Genomic DNA, 23,158 nt, shown 5'->3' on the forward strand with positions numbered 1-23,158 from the left:
TCGCGCAGCGTGCACCAGTATTAGGCGCAGTAGATCTCCTCCTTTTGCCTCGCCTCGCCTCAATCTTTTTGGTTTTCTATCACACACCCCCAGCCAACACACTGTGCTTCATGATGGTTGCTTGGGTCAGCTATTGCTGTCTCATCCTCTCTCTGCCAAGAAGAATCAGTCAGGTGGGAGCAGGTGAGGGGCCAGGTCCGTCGTGCAGAGTGGGTCAGCCTGTCTGTGCTTAGGAGAAATTGTGGTGGCCGCCCTAAAACGCTAACATTGTAACGTTGTATAAGAACAAAGGAGACAGAAGCGACTGCAACAACTACCGTGGAATCTCCCTCCTAAGCATCACTGGTAAAGTGTTCGCTCGCGTCATCCTTGGCAGACTCCAGAAGATTGCTGAGAGGGTGTACCCCGAATCGCAGTGCGGATTCCGCGCAGAGAGGTCTACCATTGATATGGTCTTCTCTCTGAGGCAGCTGCAGGAGAAGTGCAGGGAGCAGAGAAAGCCACTCTCCATAGCCTTCATCAACTTCACCAAGGCTTTTGACCTGGTCAGCAGGGATGGTCTGTTCAAACTGCTCCACAAGATAGGCTGTCCTCCACGGTTACTCAAGATGATCCAGTCATTCCACGAAGACATGAGAGGAACCATTCAATATGACGGCGCATTATCGGATGCTTTCAGAATCAGGAGCGGCGTCAAACAAGGATGTGTGCTTGCTCCAACATTGTTCAGGATCTCCTTCGCACTCCTCCTGAAGCATGCCTTTGGATCTTCAACAGAGGGCATCTTGCTGCATGCAAGATCCGATGGGAAACTGTTTAACCTTGCAAGGCTGAAAGCTAAGTCTAAGGTGCGAGAAGTCCTCATCAGAGACATGCTGTTCGCAGACGATGCTGCTGCAGTGTCTCACACAGAAGACCAGCTTCAAAAACTGCTGGATCGGTTCTCCAAAGCGTGCAAGGACTTTGGGCTTACCATCAGCATAAAGAAGACGAACGTACTTGGTCAGGATGTTGCTGAATCTCCATCAATCAACATTGACAACTATACGTTAGAGGTCATCCACGAGTTCGTTTACCTCGGGTCCACCATCACTGACACCCTGTCGTTGGACACTGAGCTAAATAGGAGGATCGGAAAAGCGGCCACAAGTCTGTCCAGACTCAGCAAGAGAGTGTGGAATAACAACAAGCCGTACACTCACACCAAAATGCAAGTCTACAGAGCCTGCATCCTCAGCACCCTCCTTTTTGGCAGCGAGACTTGGACCCTGTGTGCCTGCCAGGAAAAGAGGCTGAACATCTTCCACTTGTGCTGCCTCAGGCACATCCTTGGAATATCATGGAAGGACAGAGTGACCAACACTGCCGTCCTCGAGCAAGCTGGAATCCCAACCATGCACACCCTCCTCAGGCAGCGTCGACTCCGCTGGCTTGGCCACGTCCACAGGATGAAGGATGGAAGGATTCCAAAAGACATCCTGTATGGTGAGCTAGCCTCTGGCAAAAGACCTCCCGGACGCCCCCAGTTGCATTACAAAGATGTCTGCAAGAGAGACCTCAGAGAGGTAGACGTGGAGCTGGACAACTGGGAAGAACTAGCAGATGACCACAGCAGATGGAGGCAGGGGTTACACAAGGGCCTTCAGAAGGGCGAGTTGAAGATCAGACAGCTAGCAGAGGAGAAGCGAGCGCACAGAAAGCACAATAAGGACTTGCCAGACACCCACTACATCTGCAAGAGATGCAGCAAGGACTGTCACTCTCGTGTGGGTCTTTATAGTCACAACAGACGCTGTAAATGAAGTCCTCAATTGAAACTTTAAAGGGCGCGATCCATAGTCTATGCAGACTGGAGGATGCCTACTACTACTGGTGGCCGCCCTAGACCCCATGCTTTTTGATGTGGGATGATCACTGGGGCGGGCAGGGTGGTTCCCTCTGCCATGCCCTCTTCAGCCATTGAGCTCTGCTAGTCCTCGGTGGCATAGCCAGGTCACCATCTCTTGCTTTTTCTTGGGCATTTGGTTAGTTCGGCCATCCCCCTCTAAAAAACCAGATTCTCTCTCAGCATGTCTGAGGTAGCCGTTTCTTTTCCTTTGGACAGGAGGCGTCTGCGTCCTGTAACCTGCTCTTGGAGAGCAGAGGTGTGCAAAGCGAGGCGTTGCCCCACTTGGGGGGGCCTGAAATGCTTTTATATGTGTGTGTGCACATTTCTATACTAATTCGCCAAGCTTTTAAGTGCGACAGGTTTATTTTCTTACACACACCAAAGGTTTGTTTTTTCAAATGAACGTCTCCCCAATGCCACCGGTTTCCATCAGACGGGTTGCGGGGTCTGCTCATTGCCGGCAGGAAAAGCGGGGCCCGAATGACTCCGCTCAGTGCAGTACCACATCTCGCTCGAGCTGCTCCCCGCTTCTTCAGCCCCCTCGTGCCTGGGGGCTGCAGCTGTCTTGTGTTGGAAAGGGACTCGGGGGGCATGTCCAGCAGCCCGGGGGACGGGTCCCCGCCTGCCTTGGAGAGAGAAGTCTTGTAAGCTGGCCTCCGGCGAGCCGCGCTCGCTGTGTGTGTGGCGGGAGTTCGCCGGGCGCGGGCTGCGGCGCTCTCACCACAGAGGAGGCCACCGGGAAGACACTGAAGCAGGTGAGGGAAGGCAAACGGAAGCCCCCAGCTTGAAGGGGCTTGGAGAAAGAAAGGCAACGCCCCAGCAGCTGGGGCTGGGAGCGGGCCGCGGGGTCCTTGCTCCCCGGGAGCAGCCCTCTGCGTCCCCTTCCACGCGCTCAGGGGCTCTGCTGGGGGGACCGGGTTGTTCCTTCCCAGTCGTGTCGGCAAAGGCGTTCACGAAGTTGCTCCCATGGAAGGAAACAAAAAGCAGTCAAGTAGCACTTTAAAGACTAGCAAAAGAGTTTATTAGGTGATGAGCTTTCGGGGGACAGACCCACTTCTTCAGACCGTAGCCAGCCCAGAACAGACTCACGGTCTGAAGAAGTGGGTCCGTCCCACGAAAGCTCATCACCTAATAAACTAATTTTGCTAGTCTTTAAAGTGCTACTTGGCTGCTTTTTGTTTTGCTCGTGTATAGACTAGCACGGCTCCCTCTCTGTTAGTATTCACCATGGAAGAAAGTGAGGGAATGAAAATCCCCGGCCCCCCCGCGCCGGCGTATGACTCGCGCCCCAGAGGAGCTTTGTGAGTGCAAGCAGCGTGCTCGGCTCTCTCACGGGTGGAAGCCCCAGCGTCTTACTACCAGCTGGCCGGTTAGCTCAGTTGGTTAGAGCGTGGTGCTAATAACGCCAAGGTCGCGGGTTCGAACCCCGTACGGGCCACGGTTTTCTTCTGCCTTTGCGCTCTTTTTGCCCCACTTCCTGGAATGGGGGGACGCAAACCTTTTGCATTCACTTGGTAGCCAGGAGCAAACAACAACGCAAAACGTCTCCCAGGCGTGTCAATGCTGTAATTAATGAACCGTCTACCCAGAGGGAACTGTGTAAAGCGAGAGAGCGGGAGCAGGAACGGAAGAAGAGCTCGACTCCCTCCACGCGGGCAAATCATCCCAGCAGCTTGTTTCTCCTTAACTGCGCCCCTCGGACCTGAGCCTGGGAGGAGAGGCCCAGCGAAGCCCTTTGATTACATCGCTTGAGGGGCAGGTAAAAGCCAGCTCTAGCGGGGAAAAGGCGCTAAGCCGGCGCCGTGCAGGGGCGGGCAGGACTGGGGAGCTCGCCCAGCTGCAGAGGGGAAAGGAGCCCTTACGCCCCATCAGTGCCCCTCAAAGTGGTTACTGCGGTGCCACCAGCCCTTCGGAGCAGATACGTGTGACTGAGCTTCCCATGGGTAGGTGGTTTATTCTTATTGCACTGAAGTGCGGGGCAGACTTTTTGGGTTGTCTCCACTTTACTTCCTTTAGGCCCAAAAGCAAATAAAAAAGGACTTTTCCCTCACCAGAGCGGGGAAAAATGTATTTTGGCCCGTACGGGGCTCGAACCCGCGACCTTGGCGTTATTAGCACCACGCTCTAACCAACTGAGCTAACCGGCCGGTAGTGTGAAGTTTGTTTAGATATGTGGGGTTCAGGATAGTAAAACTGTCTGAGCAATTTCTCCGGGACAAAGTCTGTCTTGTGCCTGCCCCATCGAGTGTATAGTCCTCGCCTCATCTCATTATACTCCAAATACGTGAATAACCCTGTGGAGAGCTTATTGCAGAAAAACTACGTTAACTTACACCCGGAGGAGGAAGCGCGAGTGCTGAATGAGCACTTCGGTAACATTGCTTGCGGGCTGTAATAGTGCTTGGAAACGGGAGCAACCTGGGTTCTGCGAGAAACAGCTGAGCGGAGAGAGTTGATTAGGTAAGGCAGCGTCTAATACTTGGTCGGCGTTGTCTACACACACTCACGCGACTAGACACTGAAAAAGAGAAAAGAAACCACCCAAATTTATAGCAAGTAGTCGTGGCCGAGTGGTTAAGGCGATGGACTAGAAATCCATTGGGGTCTCCCCGCGCAGGTTCGAATCCTGCCGACTACGAACTAACTTTTGCTCTCCCTAGATTTTCTCCGTGTCCCTGACGCGGTGGGCAGCGGCCGGTCTTATTCCCAGGTGCCTTGCCCCTGTCTCCAACGCGGGGCGAAGGGAGCCCGGAAATTCAATGCAAAGCAGCAGCGGTGCATTGTGAGGGCCGCGGTGGGCACGCTTCACCGGGCTCGCTCGCCCAGCGAGAGGCGCAAGCACCGCTGTCCGGCTTCTATTCCTGTCCCTGGGGAGGCCGGCAGCCTCAGGTCCTGGGCTAGTTTTCCCTCTTACACATTTCACATTCCCCTCTTCTAGGTACTTTACGGGAACCTCCCGATCGCCTCCCTGCCTCGGGGTGCAAACAAACCACCTGCCGGGCCCGCGTCTCAGCTCTGAAATCCGGGACACAAATGGCCTTAGCCGCCGTTAGTGGACACGGAGGGACTTCTGCATGGGCAGACACACAGGGATTCCCGGCAGGGAGCGGGACTTAACGCCCACGCGCAAAACTCGCGCAAGTGCATAAGAACCAGCGCCCCCCTAGTGCCCCTCAGGCACGCACTGGCCATCTGGTTAAAGCCTCTGACGCGTAAACAAGGGGGGCAGGGCGGGTAGGAGCGCAGCGGTACCCCAGCTTGCAACTGCGCCCGCTCTCGTTTGCAAACGCCGATTAAGGAATCACTCCCCCAGCCGCACTGGGAGCAGCGGGCGCTTCCAGCAAAGCAAACTCTGAGCTAGTGAGGGGCTTTTCCACTTCTTGAGACGCATGTGCAGCCCCGCAGAATACTACCTAGCGTAACCCCTTTACCGCATTCAGTTTTACCAGCCTCCCCCGCCCCCATATCGCTTTCCCCTTCAAGATCAGTCAGCACTTAGTCAATAATCCTCCCTCCATGGTTTACAAATACCACACTCTTTTGCAAAGAGCACCGGGGGGCTTCAATTGCCACGGCTGTCACAGCCTATTCTCGTGTTTCATGCAGCACGCGGCCTGCCCTGGAGTTCTGCTGCCACAGCTTCACGGCTAGTGTTACTGAAGCTAACCTTGGCTTAACTCAGAGAAAAACTAGCACTTGCATCTACCAAAGTTGCAGTTGCACCTCCTGCCTGCAGTGTGGCCGCCATTCCCTCGGAGACAACTTCCTCCGTGCTGATCCCACCAGCTGTAGCTACGCCTGTAAAATGAGATCCCCTACTGAAGCCACGGAACCAATAGCAGCAGCGGTACAAGTGCTACCGTGGGCAGCAATCGACATTTGCCCGAATCACTGGTGAAAATACACGAACACCGTTTACACAAAGGGCTCAGCAGCAGCACTCCTGCTGCAACTTTTTGGCCCTTGCAGGAAGTTACTAGCTGTGCTGTTGTAGAAAAGCCAGTTGAGAACCAGGGAAATCCACCAGCCTACCGCCAATGCTTCTGACTGGACAATCAAAAGTAGAGAAATCCATCTCTTTTTCCACTTCTGTTCTTTCCCATCAACTATGTTCCTTCAGCCAAGACTTCTGATGTGCAGGAGATTTTAAAGAATGAATGCCATTAGAAGTTGGAAGAAAATATTAGATCGCATTCCTAGAGTGACAGATTTCTATATTGAAAAGTTTGGAACGTTAGAATAAATTGAAAGCACTTGAGAGTAAACTCTGAAAAAGAAAAATTTGATGTCAGAAGTGGGATTCGAACCCACGCCTCCAGGGGAGACTGCGACCTGAACGCAGCGCCTTAGACCGCTCGGCCATCCTGACAGCTGTAAAATGGTCTTTCTTTCTACCATACAAACTGTGACCTGAGCTTACAGTTATTAAATTTACCAACGTTCAAATTTCTGAGTGATTTATTTTGTTACCATTAAGCATTACCTCCCGCTAGCAAATTGTAACAGGACAGATTGCTGAGTGCTGCTTCCACCTGGTGGCCTCCTCTCACATACTTTGGTGCATCTTTCCCAGTAACACTGTGCATATCGTGAACATAAGATGCAAGTTCATTGTGAGTTCCTAGTATGCAAAATAGTGGGTTGTTTTTGTCGCATAGACAAGTGCAGAGGACCTGACTGCCCACCCTACCATCATCACAATTCAGAGGATGTAAAACATTTGATGAAATAACAAAGCACTTTTTCTACAGGGCTAAACTGACAACTTTGACCATTTTCTGGATGCTCCCTTGAGCTCCAGCAGGGAGTCCCTTCCCTGGCCCCTCTGGTCCCTGCAGCAATTGATGTTTCAAGCACTGCAACTCCTTTTAGTGAAGCCTCCTTCCTTGGAGAACGCACCTGTACTTCTTGTTTTTGAGGGAGACATTGCAGGACCACAAGGCCCCAAAGAAGGAGCCTCAAAAAAGTACACCCCATCATAAACTTTTTAGAAGAGCCATACTAGGTCTTAAGGAATCACAATAGGATAAATGCTAACAAAAAATTAGTGTGTGTATTCACAAACATCCTTTAAAAAGGTGACATCCCTTATACTAGTGAATAGTCCCTCCATGGAAGGGGAGGGAACTTCCGTGATGGGACAGTTTTAGTTCATGCTGGAACATGCAACATTAGGTCACCATAGAGGGCAGAGCAGTAACAGACTTTCTAAATTCTGGTGTTTTTAATCCTTCCCTCCATTTTTCTGGAGAGCATATGTAATTTGAAAAGGCTTCCCTGAGGACTCTGGAAAAGTCAAATGAGATGTGTACTGGGCTCCCTATAGGGAACTTAGGGATCCTCATACAATGGGAAGAGGGTATATGTGCCATACGCACATTTCTAAACCTACAGTCACCCACTTGCAGACAGGTTAGAGCTTTTCAGCTATGTGTGGTGTTAGACACATATTCAATGTGTGTGAATACTGACAAGTGTTTTTACTCCCATTCCCCTCAGGTAGCTCTGGGATGAAATAGCACTGCAACTTTTATTTATTGCAAATCTGATATTACATAGGAACTGGTGTGGAGATAACTTCTCTTAGTACCTCACAGGCTCTGGGGACTTTAAGAGCTGATCCTCTAGAAATCTAAGGGTTCAAAAAAACAGACTTGAGCCAAAACCACACTAAATGCGCGCTCTCTCTCTCTCTCTCTCCCTCCCTCTCTCCTTCACAGCCACCCACCCATTCTCTTAAGCAACCTCTTGCTCTTTCCTATCTCGGTCTTCTTTTTGCTTCCCCTCTTCGTCTGTCCTATATGCTCCCAAGTTCTCTTTCATTCTAATAAGGAGAAAAAGAAAATCTTCAATTGAAAAGAAATGTGCTTAAACCCTTCCCCCCTCCTCAAAATAAAACTAAGCCAAATCTATGTGACTCAGAAGTACAGACAAGATTTATATAGTTTCTTTATTGTATACAGTTTCTAACAAATATAAAAATTAAAAAAATCCAGTAGTTTCTCCTCCTGGAACAGTTCTTGTAACAACTCACGTTATTGCTCTAACAAGAACTAGCTACTTTAAATATAGGACCTTTGCTGACAATGACCTGATCGCCTCCAGACCCTGGCTTGCTTTTAAGCTCTGCTGTAAGAGGCAGTTAGAGGCCAAAAAGAATTTTGAGGTCAGCCAGAGTAAGTTTAGTAACGGAATCTCCTGTGCCCGACAGCACTCGCTGAGCCAGATCTTTCTTCTTGGCTTGGAGTTGTGAGATCTTTTCTTCCACTGTCTCCTCACAGACAAACCTAAAACCCAAAAGCACCACATCATTCTAATTTCTGGTAACATCAACCTTTCGAACTCCCATCCCCTTTCAACTTCTGGTAACTCACTTTGTTTTCAAGAAAAGGGGATCAAATCATTTTTAGGCCTGTTCATCCAATAATTCAAGATTCACGTTGCAGCCATCATCATTTATCCTACTAAACATTTATGTTTTTAATTTGAAAGTTAATATTTTTAATTGTAAGGAAAGAACTTCAAGTCCCTAAACAATCCCTCCTTGAACCATAAGTTCTTACTGATATCAAAGATTTCCAAAGGTACAAGACCACAACTGGAACCAAGAGCTTGAAGACCATATTAAACACGTGTAACAATGTGTTTGTCCTTATAGTGAGAGTCCTGCTCATTGGGTGGGTTGCTGAACTGCACTTGGCAGTGAAACAGACCCAAGGCATTCTTCTATGGCTTGATGAAGAGCGGGACTGGGTTTTGACATTGTAAATCAGTTTCAGACACAACGATCAGATGGCAAATTCCAGAAACATTCATATGATGCAGCTTCTGTATGCTGCGCATAACCCAGATGTTCAGAAACAAACCTTAAACAAGCCTGTCACCCCTAATCAAAGCCACGACTGTATAAGGCAGTTGCTTGTCATGCACTACTAAGTCAAGACTAGAAGAGCTGACCTGTGTATCACCACATCATTCTTTTGCCCCACTCGGTATATGCGGTCACATGCCTGGTCTTCAAGTGCAGGATTCCTGCAAGGCAAAACCAAAAGAAAACACTCTTCAAACATTCTAATTGTTTGTGAACCTTAAAAGCCATGACAAGTGTCCTTATCTTCAACTATTTGTCCTGAGCCCCCTGATGCTACTTATTTCCTCTAGACAAGAAACCTGATCTTCTGCCAAGCTCCTTTCCTGTACTGAATACCAAGAAATGCACTTAAAATGAGATTCTCGCTGGACCCTTACTAAAGATCTACCACCTTCTCCAGTGTTGCTTTACTTACACACAGGAACTGCTATACCAGAGATCAAGAGTTTGCTGTGGTCTAGCTAGATTTTCTGTCTGACCACAGCTAGTACCAAGTGTTTCAAAGAAAGAAACTGTATAACAAGGGCTGGTTATAAATTTATAAATCGGGGAGTGGGGGGGATATTTGTTTTGTTTTAAAATAAAGGGACACTTTTTTCAAGAATATTTTTAATGAAAAATGTAAGCTTCTGCTTGACCATCTCTAGTGGACAGCTCAGCTATAAGCTGCTCATAACAGAAATATCTTCCTCACACTGCTTAGTAGTTGGCTTATATCCTGAAGATGAAGAGTTTCTTTAGAGAAAAAAAACAAAACAAAAAACAAAAAAGCAAACCCTAGCTCCTGCAACTACGGATGATATAATTATCCACATAAATGTCTAACTGTATGGCATCCTACTAAGTTCTTGCCTCAACATCCAGGGGCAGAGAAGTCCAGATATTAATTGCACATTGTACTTCTGTTTGTCAGTTTTAAATCTGATATCTTCAGCCGTGCTGCCTGCTCCTTTTTTCTTCTATTATGAGAGAACGTAAGATGAGACAGGCCAATTTACATTCTCTAAACCATTCTTTGTTTCATTTTGCATCCAGTCACTGCTCTCTCTCAACTGTAGAGTGCAAATCCTCCAGTCTCCTCTCACACAGGATTACTTTATGCCTCTATAATTATGTTCTGTCTTAATATCTACAAGAGCCTCATCATCACAGTCTCTGTAAAACACCTCTGAAACGTCCCTCATTTTTTTTTTTTTTTTTTTGTTGAGATGAGATGGCCAAAACTGAACAGTCTTCCAGGGAAAGATGTATCACTCACTTATGCAAGAGAATTTTATACTTCTAGGATTGCTTTGCATTTTATTCTATATGCACCCAATTGTTAGGGTGAAGACTTTCATTAGATGTTGCTGTGGAAAGCTTAGTTTTTTTTCCCCTCAAGCAGTCTCAAACTCTGGAACCCTTCAATAAGTCAAATTATTGGTACCAATGCAGATTAATTTGTACTTATGAATATTAAATTTTCATCTACCATTGAGTTACCCATTCACGTCGCTTTATTAGATCTTTTCAAAGTTCCTCAACGTTTTTCTCTAACCTTAGGCAAGTATCATCTCTTATCTATTGGTACAGACCCGACCACAATGGGGCCCTGCTCCATGACTGGGGCTGTTAGGTACTACCCATAATACTAACAATAATTCTACTATAAGTTAGAAGGCTTGCTCCCTTACAGTTCTGAAAAATAAGCAGATGATTTTTACAAAATATTTTTGTTATGCAGACTTCATTCTCATGTTCCCAGAGGTCTTGAAGGTATGCTATTCTGTCATGGTGAGGGGCTGCTCTCCAAATTTAATCACTTATCAGTTTATTCCAAAATGATCCCCATAGCCTCCAATAGTTTTATTTTCGGTACGGATTACATCTGGGATAGGCACCTCTCCAATTGCCTCTGTGGTAAACCCTATGCATTTAGCCTCTGTTTTGGTCTTACACACTTCATTAGTTTGGTTTAGCTACCAAGAGTAGTTTTGCTGCCATTTGCACAAACATGGGGGTCAGAGTGGCCATGAGTTGAATTGTTCTTGAAAGCTTTACTTTAAAAACCACTCCAAGTCAAGTCATTTCAGGGATGTAAAAATAATAAAACCTTGGCTATTCCTACACTAGCACCCCCCATTTCTAAAAAGGCCTCATGTAGACAAGCCACGTGCGATCAAAAGCGGCATTTTTGAAGTGCTGAGGCTGCCATTATGTAATGAAGTGCTGCATATTCATTGCTGCACCTCATTAGCATATCCCAAAGTGTCTCATTAGCATCCCCCTTTTGGAAAGGGGTGCTCGTGTAGACACAGCTCATGTTTTACATTTAATCAGATATATCCTTCCTTCACCCACAGTTTGTAAGCATGCACATTACCCATGCTGACATATAGAGCCAGTCTGCCCTCAAAGTTTCCACCTCACTTTACCAGTGCATGTCGAGAAGGAAGAGGTGGTTTCCTCCAGTTAGGTTAAGGCCAACACCTCCAGCCAGGAGTGAGATCAACATCACCTTCAACAAACAACAACAAGACAGAAAGATAGGTTACTTCCGTAACGTCATCTGTTCCCATAGAGAACATTCTGATAATCTAGTCAGACTTCTGGTACAACACAGGCCATAGAACTTCCCCCAAACAATTCAGAGAGCAGCAAATTTTAGGGGGGGGGGGAAAAAAAAAAAAAAAAAAAAAAAATCCAGCCTTGATTTAAAAATGGTCCATGAGGAAAATCCAACAAACTCCCTGGTAAATCGTTGCAATTACTCTCACCATTCAAAATTTACACCTTACTCCAATCTAGATTTGTTTAGCTATAACTTCCAGCCTTTGGATCATGCTTCTCAATGCTAGATTGAAGGGCTCTCTATCAAGTATTTGGTTCTACATGTAGATATTTCTAAAATGTAATCACATCACCCCTTAAACTTGGCTTTATTAAAACTCAATGAAACAGACTGAGCTTTTTGAATGTATCAGTATAAGGCAGGCTTTCTAATCCTTCAATAATTTTGTGGCTCTTATCTGAGCCCTCTCCAATTTAATCAACTTCCTTCTTGGTTTGCACCAACAGAACTGGATATAGCATTCCAACAGTGGTAGCACCAATGCCAAATATAGAAGTGAAAACCGCTCTACTTTAAGGGGGTAACTCCTAGAAAAGTTAACGCCCCTTTTATTCTAGGTTTTGGTTCAAGACAAAGGTCGCACCAAATGACTTGTCTGTGTATATTTAGTGCAACAAACATTGGCTTGATAGCCCTGGAGACGGAAATGATCTCTAACACTCTATGGCCTGCGAAGCAGCAGGGCAGTCTTCCCCCATGCATCAGTAGTAGGCATCCTTCAGTCTGCATAGACTATGGATCGCGCCCTTTAAAGTTTCAATTGAGGACTTCATTTACAGCGTCTATTGTGACTATGAAGACCCACACGAGAGTGACAGTCCTTGCTGCATCTCTTGCGGATGTGGTGGGTGTCTGGCAAGTCCTTATTGTGCTTTCTGTGCGCTCGCTTCTCCTCTGTTAGCTGTCTGATCCTCATCTCGCCCTTCTGAAGGCCCTTGTGTAACCCCTGCCTCCATCTGCTGCGGTCGTCTGCTAGTTCTTCCCAGTTGTCCAGCTCGATGTCTACCTCTCTGAGGTCTCTCTTGCAGACATCTCTGTAGCGCAGCTGGGGGCGTCCAGGAGGTCTTTTGCCAGAGGCTAGCTCACCATACAGGATGTCTTTTGGAATCCTTCCATCATTCATCCTGTGGACGTGGCCAAGCCAGCGGAGTCGACGCTGCCTGAGTAGGGTGTGCATGGTTGGGATTCCAGCTTGCTCGAGGACAGCAGTGTTGGTCACTCTGCCCTTCCATGGATATTCCAAGGATGCGCCATGCATCACCACAATGTATTTCTCCTGGACGACCACGAAGCCATAAGGAAGATCCATTAGCACCCAATCTGTGAGCTTTAGCAATGTGGATCTCCTGTAAACTAGAAAATGGATTAAAACCTCCTCTAATTCCTCTCATGGAGGACACTAACAATCAACAGATGGGAGACTGTCAATATCAAGAGATGACTGCTAGTGCCTATTCAGCACTGGGGAGACCACATCTGGAGTATTGCATCCAGTTCTGGGCCTCCAGTGCAGAAGGGATATGGCTGCATTGGAGAGGGACCGGAGGAGGGCAATGAAACTGATTAGGGGGCTGGAGCACATAACCTATGAGGAAAGGCTGATTAATTTGGCATTATTTAGGAAGAGACGAGTGAGGGGTGATTTGATAGCAGCCTTCAACTTCCTGATAGGGATCTCTAAAGAGGACAGAGAGGCTGTTCTCAGTAGTACCAGATGGCAGAACAAGGAGCAACGGTCTCAAGTTACAGAGCAGGAAGTATAGGTTCAATACTAGGAAAACCTATTTCACTAAGGATGCGTCTACACTACAAACTTACTTCAAAGTTAACTTCAAATTAAAGGGCTACTTTGAAGTAGCCTGCAGAGCGTCTACATGCACTTTCCCTCACTTTGAAGTTAAGGGAGGCTACCTTTGAAGTCACCACATTCCCAGGAATGGAGCAGTGCCCTACTTCAAAGTTTAACTTCAAAGTAGGGTGTGTGTTGACGTTCTGCACTCACTACTTCCAAGTAAGGGGTCCTCTAAGACCAGTGACTGCAAGCTTGTGCCAATTCCCATGATGCCTCACTTTCCACAGTCTTTGGTCTGTTCTTGTGAATGAGACATACAGGCTGCGTCTACATTACAAACTTACTTTGAAGTTAGCTTCTAAGTCAGGGGCTACTTCGAAGTCAGGCTAACTCTGAAGTCGCTACTCCATTCCTGGGAATGGAGTAGTGCCCTACTTCAAAGCAGGGCATGTGTACGTGTTCTGCACTCACTACTTTGAAGTACGGGGTCCACCAAGGAGGTCCCCCCACCCCCACCCCCACCCCGGTCGATGGAGACACTTTGGCCAGCCCAGGCAGGTGCTCTGTGGTCCCTGCTGGACGGCTTAAAGGAAGCAGCTCCCCAGCAGCCCCAGGCAGGAAGCTGAGACTGTGCCACAAACAGAGGCAGCATGAGTTCCCACTAGGGCTGCCCCTGCTCGACACACCACCCAGCCTCCGCACCACCTGGCCACCATAGCAGCATGCCAGGACCCTCCTTCTCTCCCTCCAGGGGCCCCCAAATGATGAGTCCAAGGTCTCAGAGTGACCAGGCAAGGGCCATGCCAGGAGGGGACCCTCCTGGTCCAAGGCAGAGCTGAAGGACCTGCTTGTTCTGTGGGTGGGGAGGGTAAGGGGCAGGAGGTCCTTCACCAAACCAGCACCCACCAGAGAAATGCGGAGGCCTTTGACCAGATAGCCAGAGGGCTCCCCGCCTAAGGCCAACCTGACTGCACTGGCAGCAGTGTCAGGATAAAGGTCAACGAGCTGAGGCAGGCATACGTCAAAGCCCAGGGTGCTGCCAGCCAGTCGGTGGCACACCCCATGCACTGCCCCCACTTCCAGGAGCTGCACATGCTTCTGTGGACAAGGGAGGCAGCCACCCCAGGGCATGCGGTGGACACAGCCGGTCCCTCCCCTGCAGACAGTGAGGACAAGGCGGGCCCCTGCAGCACCACCAGCTCCCTGTGTGGGGACTGGCCCACCAAAGGCGATGACGAGGGCTCCAGCAATGGGACCTTCATCAATCGCCCTCCCCTCTGGGACACCCGTCCGAGCCTTCTTGAGCTGAGCCTTGCCCGAGCCCCAGGAGATCGCAGCCGGTACCTATGGGGCAAGCAGGATGTCGCCAGGGACGGGGATAGCTCCCCCCAGAACAGCCCTGTAGCCCACACGCCTGGGGATGGGGGAGCAGGAGGGAACACAGGTCAACCCTCGCCAGGCAGGAACCTCCAGGCACCCAGGATCCACAGGGTTTACAGGCCATCCAGCAGCAAGGGAACAGGGTGGGGGCCAGCAGAGTGGGGGCCCCCAACCCCCTGGGGTTGGGACCCAGAACTCATGGGCCATCCCCCTTCTGTCTCCACAGGTCCATTGTCGGGCAGCCACCAGAGCCCTTCAGGGAGGGCCGCAGCTGCAAGGGGCTGGGAAGCCACCCCTTTGCCTCAGGACTGCATCCCCCCCACGACCACAGCTGGGCCACATGGAAATGATGCTGGAGGGACAAGGCGGCGTCCGCCAACCGGGTGGTCATGCAGGAGATGACCAGGGTGCTGTGGGACAGGCTGGTGATGGAGTGGGATGCGTGTGTGCAGCTGAACAGCAGCCTGAATGCCATATCCCGGGCCTTGGCCACCAGCCTCGCCCAATCTCCCATCCCGTCCCCAGCCGGGCCTGCAGCCACACCCCCCTCCTCCCCCCAGCAGCTGCCCACCACATGGTGGACCTGTCTGCGGCTGCCCCGGTCGAGCTGGTTTAGTGGCTCCTGGCCAGGGCAGGCACACCTGGCTCAGCCCTGTTGGTGCCCTCTCCGCACACCCTGCAGATGCCAAGCCTGCTGCACCCCCACCCCACCCCTAGTACTGTCACAGCCCTGCAGGGGGCCCCGGATCAGGGGCAGTAGGGACAGTTGCGCCCGCTGTGGCTCCCAGCCCCACACACCCCGGGTGACTTAGCCCTCTCCCATCCCAGCCCCTCTCCCAGTTCAGTCTCCCGCCCCAGTCCCCCACTTCCCTTCTGTGGGCCATTCCCCCCATGCATTGTAAATAAATAGAACACATTCTGTTTTGTTTCCAAATTACATTTTGGTGGGGGAGTGTGAGGAGTGGAGGGGCCTGTGGTGCAGAGTGTGGCTGGGAGGGTCATGGGAGGCCCTGCGTGAAGGCCTGACACAAGGCCTCCTGGACCCTGACCCCACCCCTCTGGGCCTTGCAGCATGGGGCAGCGGGTGGCTGTTCGCAGCCAGCCCCCAGGTCCATGGCCTAGCCCTGGATAAAAGGGCTCCCGACGACCTTCCGCACAGCAGGTGGTGATCACCGAGGGGACATCTGGGAGGCTGGCATCCAGCCTGCTGAGGAGACTGTGAAACCTCCCCTTCAGCCTCCCAAACGCCCATTCTACTGTGCCCCTGGCATGGTTGAGGCGAACGCTGAAGGTGTCCTGGGCTGGCACAATGCATCCGGTATAGGGCCACATGAGCCACAGGTGCAGCAGGGGTGGCTGGCCTTGATAGAGCGATGGCCACCCTCTTCCACATCAGGATCGTTGGCCACATCTGGGTGTCCCAGTGCTGGAGGACTGGGGCGAGCCAATGGCACATGCCCTCAAATGTCTGGCGGGTCATTCTGAAGTTCCTCAGCCACCACTCGTCACCCCAGTCCTCCAGCACCAAGCGGTCCCTCCACTTGCTGCTGGTGGTGAAGGCCTACTGGCGCCAGATCGAGGGTGCCTGAGGGAGGGGCAGCAGGGCCATGGCCAGGGCCTGCAGGCTGGGTCCCATGAGGACAACCTGGCTGCGTCACTGGAATAGCAGGGCAACCAGCATGGCCAGCAGGCTGGTCAGCATAGAGAGGACATTGTCACTGGGGAGGATGTGAGCGGGCATGTTCTCCAGCTCTTCTTCCCAGCACATACTCTGTTGCTGAGTGTAGCCTGGCAGCCTTGAGCACATGCAGGGTGAGGGTGTTGGGAGGGGCCCTTTAAGGGGTCAGATGGCTGTGAACCTGGAAGGGTTTGTCAGCCACGCGACCCCCTGCCTGCATCATTTCCTGGCTCCTTGCTTTGATGTAGGAGCTATTGTGCGTAGACATTTTACTTCGAAGTAGCGGGGAGCCTACTTTGAGGTAAGGCAGCGTGCTTTGTGTGTGTAGACGTTCTACTTCAAAGTAAGCAACTTCAAAGTTATTTCGTAGTGTAGACGTGGCCTAGGAGGGTGGTGAAGCACTGAAATGCATTACTTAAGGAGGTGGTAGAATTTCCAACCCTGGAGCTTTTTAAATTCCATTTGACAAGTCCTGGCTGGGATGATTTAGTTAGGGTTGATCCTGCTTTGGGCAGGGGGCTGGACTCGATGACCTCCTGAGGTCTCTTCCAGCCCTAGGATTTTATAATCATTGGCCTAAAAGCTGCTTGCTCAAGGGAAGCTAGTCTCCCGTACTATTTTAAAATCTCCACCAGCAGAGAACCCACTGCCTCTTGGTTTGAGGTTACAAGCTGCAAGGAGAAAGATCCATTTTGCAGATCATCAGCCTGTGGGTCTCTCAAACCTCTAGTGAGTGGAGACCAAGTCTTAATAACAACACTTTAGTGGGTAAAATGTTTGTCAGGAGTACAAAACCCTCTCTTCCCCAGCTGACAAACATTTCACTGATGAAAGTGTCTGTGCAGACAGTGCTATAACAGGGCAAACTCTCCCACCAGCACAGCTACCACTGGTTGTTGAAGGTGAATTAATTATGCTGGCAGGAGAGCTCTGTCCCAGCAGCACAGAGTGGTTACACAAGAGACCTTACAGCAGTTCAACTGCAGTGGTACAGCTGTGCTACTGTAAGGTCTGCAGTGTAACACCACCTAAGACTAGTGAAAAATATCATCAGGTTCATTGTGGTGTTTGCCACTTCCAAACATGGATGTACTCTGGTGGGAATGTAAATGGCAGAAACCTCCACAAAAAAAAACAAACAAAAAAACCCCACACCATTTAGAAGATAACTATGCATAAAGAGATGTTCATTCTGCACTCAGACTCCCCTGCCATGACAAGTTCCAGCAGACAGAATTTCAGAAGCAGTCATAGATGAGAAGGAAATCTTCAGCTCCGAACGGCCCCAACATCGGGCCACAATTAAAATATACATACATATCTCCAATCTGAATGAGTCAGCCACTGCCTCCTTCACTGGAGCTGCTACATGCTTCTCCCACCAGGGGTAGGTGCATACATGGGCAGATGGCACTCGCATATGTGCCCAACCCCTGGTGGAAGGAGTGTGTGGAGCCAGCCAGATACCTCCAGCAGCTCAGCAGAACTCCTCCTGCCATGGTCTGCCAGTTCCAGCGAAGGCCTCCAGCCTTCTTATTTTGGGGATGGGAGCAGGGGAACTGGAGCTGGAGTAGCCTGGCAGGGGTGAGTGGATAATAGCGCCTCATTTAACGGGCTTTCAGCAATAACGGACGCACTTCCCCCTCTATTAGGCTGTGTCTACACTACCTCCCTACTTCGAAGGGACGACAGTAAGTAGGGTGTCAGGAGTTTATTAATGAAGTGCTGCTGTGCATATGAAGCACTTCATTAAGCTCATCCCCCCCGCCCCTGCAGCAACTTCGACATGCCAGCTTGGGTCTAGCTGCAGCTAACCCGCCGGTACTTCAAAGCTGCCCAAGTTTAACACTTCAATGTTGCCGTCGGGGGGGGGGGCGGGGGGGAAGATATTTTTCTTAATGAAGTGCTGCATATGCACCGCAGCACTTCATTAATAAACTCCCAACACCCTACTTACCATCCTCCCTTTGAAGTAAGCTGTGTCTACATACCTCCCTTTGTCCATTAAATCGAGGGTTTACTGTACTTACATCTGGCTTTTTCAGCTACACCCTCCCACTTGGAACACACATCTGGACCATCAAATCCAATCACAAAGAAAAGTAACTATCCCAACTAATACTTTCCTGATACCATTTCATACCTGAGGCCCTTTGGGATTGTTATTGAACTCTTCCACCACATCCATCCTTTGCTTGGGATTGACAGAGCCATCCACTGTGGCATACTTCAGCCCTTGATGCTCAAGGTGCACTGCCACAACCCTCAGCATGCTGGTCCATTGAGACACAATGACACTGAAAAGAGAGAGTCCAAAACAAGCATCAGCTATGTTGTAATAACCCTGCTATGAGAAAGTTTTCACCGACACATTGTAAACTAAATCTGTGAACCTCTTATCTGCTTATCTGCTTTGTTTCAGGGTTTAATACTGCTGCCCATCACCACATTATGGAAGTGTTTTCCACCACAATCAACAGGAAAGTCCTTTGAACTTTATGGAATCTGTCTCTCTTCCATTTGGTGTCAAAATTCTGTTTGGCATAGGTCAGGTTTTTGGATTCAATGGTTTGGAGGGGTATTTTTTTTCTTGGGTGGGGGGGTGGAGATTTAGTAATAGAGGTGTCTGTTGCATGTTATTCTTATAATGGTCATGCTTTTTTTTTTTTTTTTTTTGAAGGTGGCTTTGCACTATTCCTTACAACATTGTCATACTCTGGACTCTCCCATCTACAAATTTATCCTATAAATGGTTTATATTCAAGATGGAGATGAGGTATCTGACCTGTAGCTGCCATTCTAGTAACCCAGAACTGTATTACCAGACCTAGCAGATGCTTGATTGCCACGTGTAATTATGGCAACTGTGCATGCAAGTCAGGTAAGCACATGGGTAACACAAATTGATTTCTTCCTCATAGGACTGAGAATGTGTTTTGCACATGAGTTGCCAAAAACCAGGCATCAGTTTCCAGTTGGAGCAGGTTGTGACAATTTCTTTTTACTAAAACCTGACCAAAGAGAAACTAGCGACTAAATGGCAAGCTCACCTCCCACAAGTGACCATTTGAATCCAGCATGTTATTTGGAGGCAGAAAGACTAAGCAATCTGTTCTCACTGTAGAGATCCTTCCACAAAGCTAATCTGACACAGTCTGGAGATTTCAACCCTGCCTGCATCAAAGGGGACATATATTGCTATGAAACAGTCCATTACAAAGAGTTTCTCTGAGCATTCAATTTTCTAACGTGACCCTTTTAAGAGGATGACCAAATGCTGCATTTAGATATATATCAGCTCTCTGGAGTATCAGTCTGGTATTTAGAAGCACATGCTCATCTCACCATATGAATATATATTTCTGATGAACAGTCATGATTGTGCCTAACATTCTCCTCAAGCTCTTTGGAGGCACACACCATACGGTATCTGAACATCTCCAGGGACCATTTAAAATTAAACTGAACCCAATTTTCCCTTCTCACACCCACACTCACTCTTTGGCACTTTATATCAAAGAAAATTATCTCCCACAAATTATTTATCTGGGAGCTCCTCCTTCCCCAAGGTTTCTCACATGAGAAAAATCAGAAGCCTTACATGAAAGATTCTTCCCCACTCCGTGTTGCACTCTTAGGTCTTCCCATACATCAGACCTCCTTGTTTCACATCTTAAAACCACCATTTCCCAAAGCAGGAGTCATGTCTCCTTGGGAAGTATGAAGGACTTGCTCAAGGGCCCATGGAAGACTTACACACATCAAGATTTGCAGAAGTTTAGCAACACAGTGACGTTGTGGAAGTGTAGGTTTGTTTTCAATTTCCTGAAGTGGGGCTCAGCTTTCAAAAGCTTAGGAAATGCTGACTTAAGCACAGATTTACAACATGCCATGATTTTTTTGGAATATCTTCTCCCAGATTCTTCTGTATGACCAAAATAATTCTATCATACCCAGGAGAAGATTGCCTGCCCGGTTGTCAGATCTCCTCAAAGACTCTCTATGGCTTTAATCCTGACCTCACATCCACCTAATTCCCCAACTGCCTTCAAAGGCACCTCTTTTCCTAATCTCATGTTCAGTTTTTTGTTTGTTTTCAAACATGGTCAACAATTTCACTGTTGGAGCGATCTGCGTATTCAATCATTTTACCTAATCTTCCCCCTGCCCCAGAAAGAAAGGCATTATCACACTTACCTCTTCTTGGATTTCGAGTGACTTTGGATAGTCTTCAGTTCAGCCAAGAGATGCGATAACTGCATGAGAAGAAATTAGTTTACTTGCTGCAGAGCCGCAAAGCAACCTGTACTCTACCATGAGATACAGGCAAAAAGCTTAATACAGACTTAAGACAGGTTCTCGCAGTGGGCTGCCTGAGATAGTAACTGACACAGGATGTAAAGCTGATTCTGCCTGCATGTACAGGGTGCACCTCTAGTCTGGCATCCTTGGAATCTGACCAGTACTGAATGAGAGAATTTGCTGGATCATGGGAAGTCAGTAGTGTCTAGCAACATGAGCAACACTTCCACTTATTACTGGGCTCTTAGAAGACATTTAGGGGTAAGGTACAGCTAAATAACAGCACAGAACACAGAGCCAGCTCTGGTGGCTGTAAAACAAAACTTCGTGGGAAACTTGGCCAATGCATGATAGCGATTCCTTGGCTAACTATAATCATGCCAGATTACAGATGCTGCCGAATGAGAGTATAACAGACTTGAGAAGTTCAACCTGTACAAACTTACGCTATTTTAAGGAGTAAATAATCCACAGACATTTGATTTAGGTATGTCAGTGGCCCTCAACCCTTCCGACTATTGTACCCCTTATAGAAGTTTTAGTTATCATGTGTAGCCCCAAATTTCACCCCACTTACAAATGACTTGCTTACAAAAAACAGACATAACTTACAAAAGTGTCACAGCACACTACTACCGTGAAATTGCTGACTGACTTTCTCACCTTTCACTGTCTCATTATAAAACATATGAATTGCAATATAAATATTGTACTTACATAACAGTGTGTAGTATATACAGCGATATAAATAAGTCTCATCTGCGGGAAATTTTAGTATGTACTGCTTTGCTAGCGCTTCTTTTGTACCATGTTAGAAAACTAGGCAAAAATCTAGAACTGATGCACCCCCTGGATCACCTCTGCATACCCCATGGATACACATACCTCTGGGAGGTAAATTACATAAAGTAAAAAACGTGTTTAGTATGATATGGTACAAAAAACAGTAAATTAACTCTACAAAAGCAATAACCTTGTAATTTGCCACTGTAACTTTTTACTGAAGTTACTGTTACATTTTAGGTAAGCCTCAGCCAGTAACAGTAATAGGATCACAATACACGGAAGTCACGATCAGAAATCAAGAGTTACGAACATATTTTGTAGGAATCACACCCCTTCTCCCACACACTCTCTTAAGATTTTGGGGGAGCACTTTTCTGCCCCTTCCTTTATGTAGAAGGTCTGTACTGTCTGATGTTCGAGATGGGCACTAGAAGTCCACCTGCTTGGTAGAATGTGTGTGTCCTGGTGATTTTGTTGCAGTTACTCTTCTCTTACAGCAGTGTTACTTAAAACTATGTTCCAGGAAACATTGGTGCTCCGTGAACAACTTGCAGGTATGCTGTGAGTGCTTGGAAAAAATAATTTCAAGACTATATTTTCTGTTATTAAAACCAGATACAAGGTTACTTCCTCATTGCTAGGATACCTGATTAAATTACTTTATTTTGTTTTTGCTGTATATGTTGCTGTTTGCTTTTTTTTTTTTTGGTCTGAAAATTTATTTTTCCTGAAGAAAATTTTCAGTGTTCTGTATAAAAAAATATTAGTTTGGTGTTCGGTGGGCTCAAAATATTTAAGAAACGCCATCTTACAGTTTCCTATGCAGTTTGACTGGTTGGAGTCTCCCTGAAATAATGTCATCTGTACATTCATCAGCCTATGCCCATACTGCCTACCTACCCATGCGGGCAACTGCAAATACATCAGGCTATCAAAACTGACAAACATATGAAAATGCCAAAATCTTGGCCTCCCAAGAGATGTGTCAAAACTGCAACCAGCATACCTTGGTGCTTTCTCTGGTGGTTTCAAAGAGATCCACATGGAAGGCCTGGCCATTAAGGTAGACGGTAGATTTCGGGTCAGGGCTCTGGAGTTCAGACAATGTCAAAGCACTGAGGTGTTCTTCCAGGGAGAGGGAAAGGCCTTCGCTCTTCAAATTGTCTTGGTCCAGGGCCTGCAAAAAAAAAAAAAGAGTACATAAGCAGCTCTAGTGAGGAATGAGAGCCACTTGCACAGAAACAGATAGTAACCACAGAGCATCATCTACGTGCAATTAGCAGCACTTTGAGTGTGTTGTGATGCCCATTCTCCTCCCTAGGCTGTACAGTGAAAAGAGGGAGCAGCTGCTTATAATCAGAGAGAGAGCGCATAACTGTCTCCAAATCACAGGTGAAACACACGACGTAGAGGGCGGTTGAACAGAGGCTATAGCACGTCATCCCTGAAGCCTCCCTATAAGGTGGGTAAGCTTTAGCCCTGTCTTACAGAGGGAGAAGAGAAAAGTTGTCTAGTGTTCAACGAGGTTGGCGCTGGACTTGTAAATGGAACTCACAAGTGCGGCCCACGGAGCTTTACCACGTGACCCGAGCTCGCCACTTTTATTTTAAATCTGAAAGGTGAGAGCCACAAGAAATTGCAGCCCAACATGAAAAATGCTGCAGTCTGCTCCATATTATGCCGATCAAGTGCAGCAGCTGGCAAGGAGCCCAGTTATGGAGGCCACATTTGCAATATTCAATGCTGGCCCAGTACCATGACAGGGAACTGGACTGACCTCGGAGGGCAGAACGCCCCCAAACGAGTTACCAACATAACACCCTCCAGTACCTGTGTTTCTGGAAGTTCCA

At 48.3% G+C, this 23,158-nt stretch overlaps 1 protein-coding gene and 4 non-coding genes across 6 annotated transcripts in view; 2 read left to right on the forward strand and 3 right to left on the reverse strand.

The window, feature by feature from the left end:
• The first annotated feature begins 3,252 nt into the window (after window positions 1-3,252).
• Window positions 3,253-3,326, forward strand: TRNAI-AAU (transfer RNA isoleucine (anticodon AAU)). Its single transcript has one exon. It is a non-coding gene; the product is annotated as a tRNA-Ile (tRNA).
• A 635-nt stretch (window positions 3,327-3,961) lies between these two features.
• On the reverse strand, window positions 3,962-4,035 carry TRNAI-AAU (transfer RNA isoleucine (anticodon AAU)). Its single transcript has one exon. It is a non-coding gene; the product is annotated as a tRNA-Ile (tRNA).
• Window positions 4,036-4,444: 409 nt separating this feature from the next.
• TRNAS-AGA (transfer RNA serine (anticodon AGA)) lies at window positions 4,445-4,526 on the forward strand. The gene has a single exon. It is a non-coding gene; the product is annotated as a tRNA-Ser (tRNA).
• A 1,648-nt stretch (window positions 4,527-6,174) lies between these two features.
• Window positions 6,175-6,257, reverse strand: TRNAL-CAG (transfer RNA leucine (anticodon CAG)). Its single transcript has one exon. It is a non-coding gene; the product is annotated as a tRNA-Leu (tRNA).
• Window positions 6,258-7,842: 1,585 nt separating this feature from the next.
• Window positions 7,843-23,158, reverse strand: part of TTF2 (transcription termination factor 2) — a 43,725-nt gene continuing 28,409 nt past the window's right edge. For both annotated transcript variants that reach the window (XM_074983542.1, XM_074983543.1), the window contains 6 exons: window positions 22,315-22,485; window positions 20,418-20,476; window positions 18,364-18,517; window positions 11,174-11,256; window positions 8,846-8,920; window positions 7,843-8,175 (listed from right to left, as the gene is read on the reverse strand). In XM_074983542.1, the coding sequence (XP_074839643.1) occupies window positions 8,031-8,175; window positions 8,846-8,920; window positions 11,174-11,256; window positions 18,364-18,517; window positions 20,418-20,476; window positions 22,315-22,485 (687 nt within the window). In that variant the 3' untranslated portion in view covers window positions 7,843-8,030. The remainder of the gene's footprint in view (window positions 8,176-8,845; window positions 8,921-11,173; window positions 11,257-18,363; window positions 18,518-20,417; window positions 20,477-22,314; window positions 22,486-23,158) is intronic.

The sequence above is a fragment of the Carettochelys insculpta genome, chromosome 1, assembly GCF_033958435.1.
Source record: "Carettochelys insculpta isolate YL-2023 chromosome 1, ASM3395843v1, whole genome shotgun sequence".
NCBI classification, from domain to species: domain Eukaryota; kingdom Metazoa; phylum Chordata; order Testudines; family Carettochelyidae; genus Carettochelys; species Carettochelys insculpta.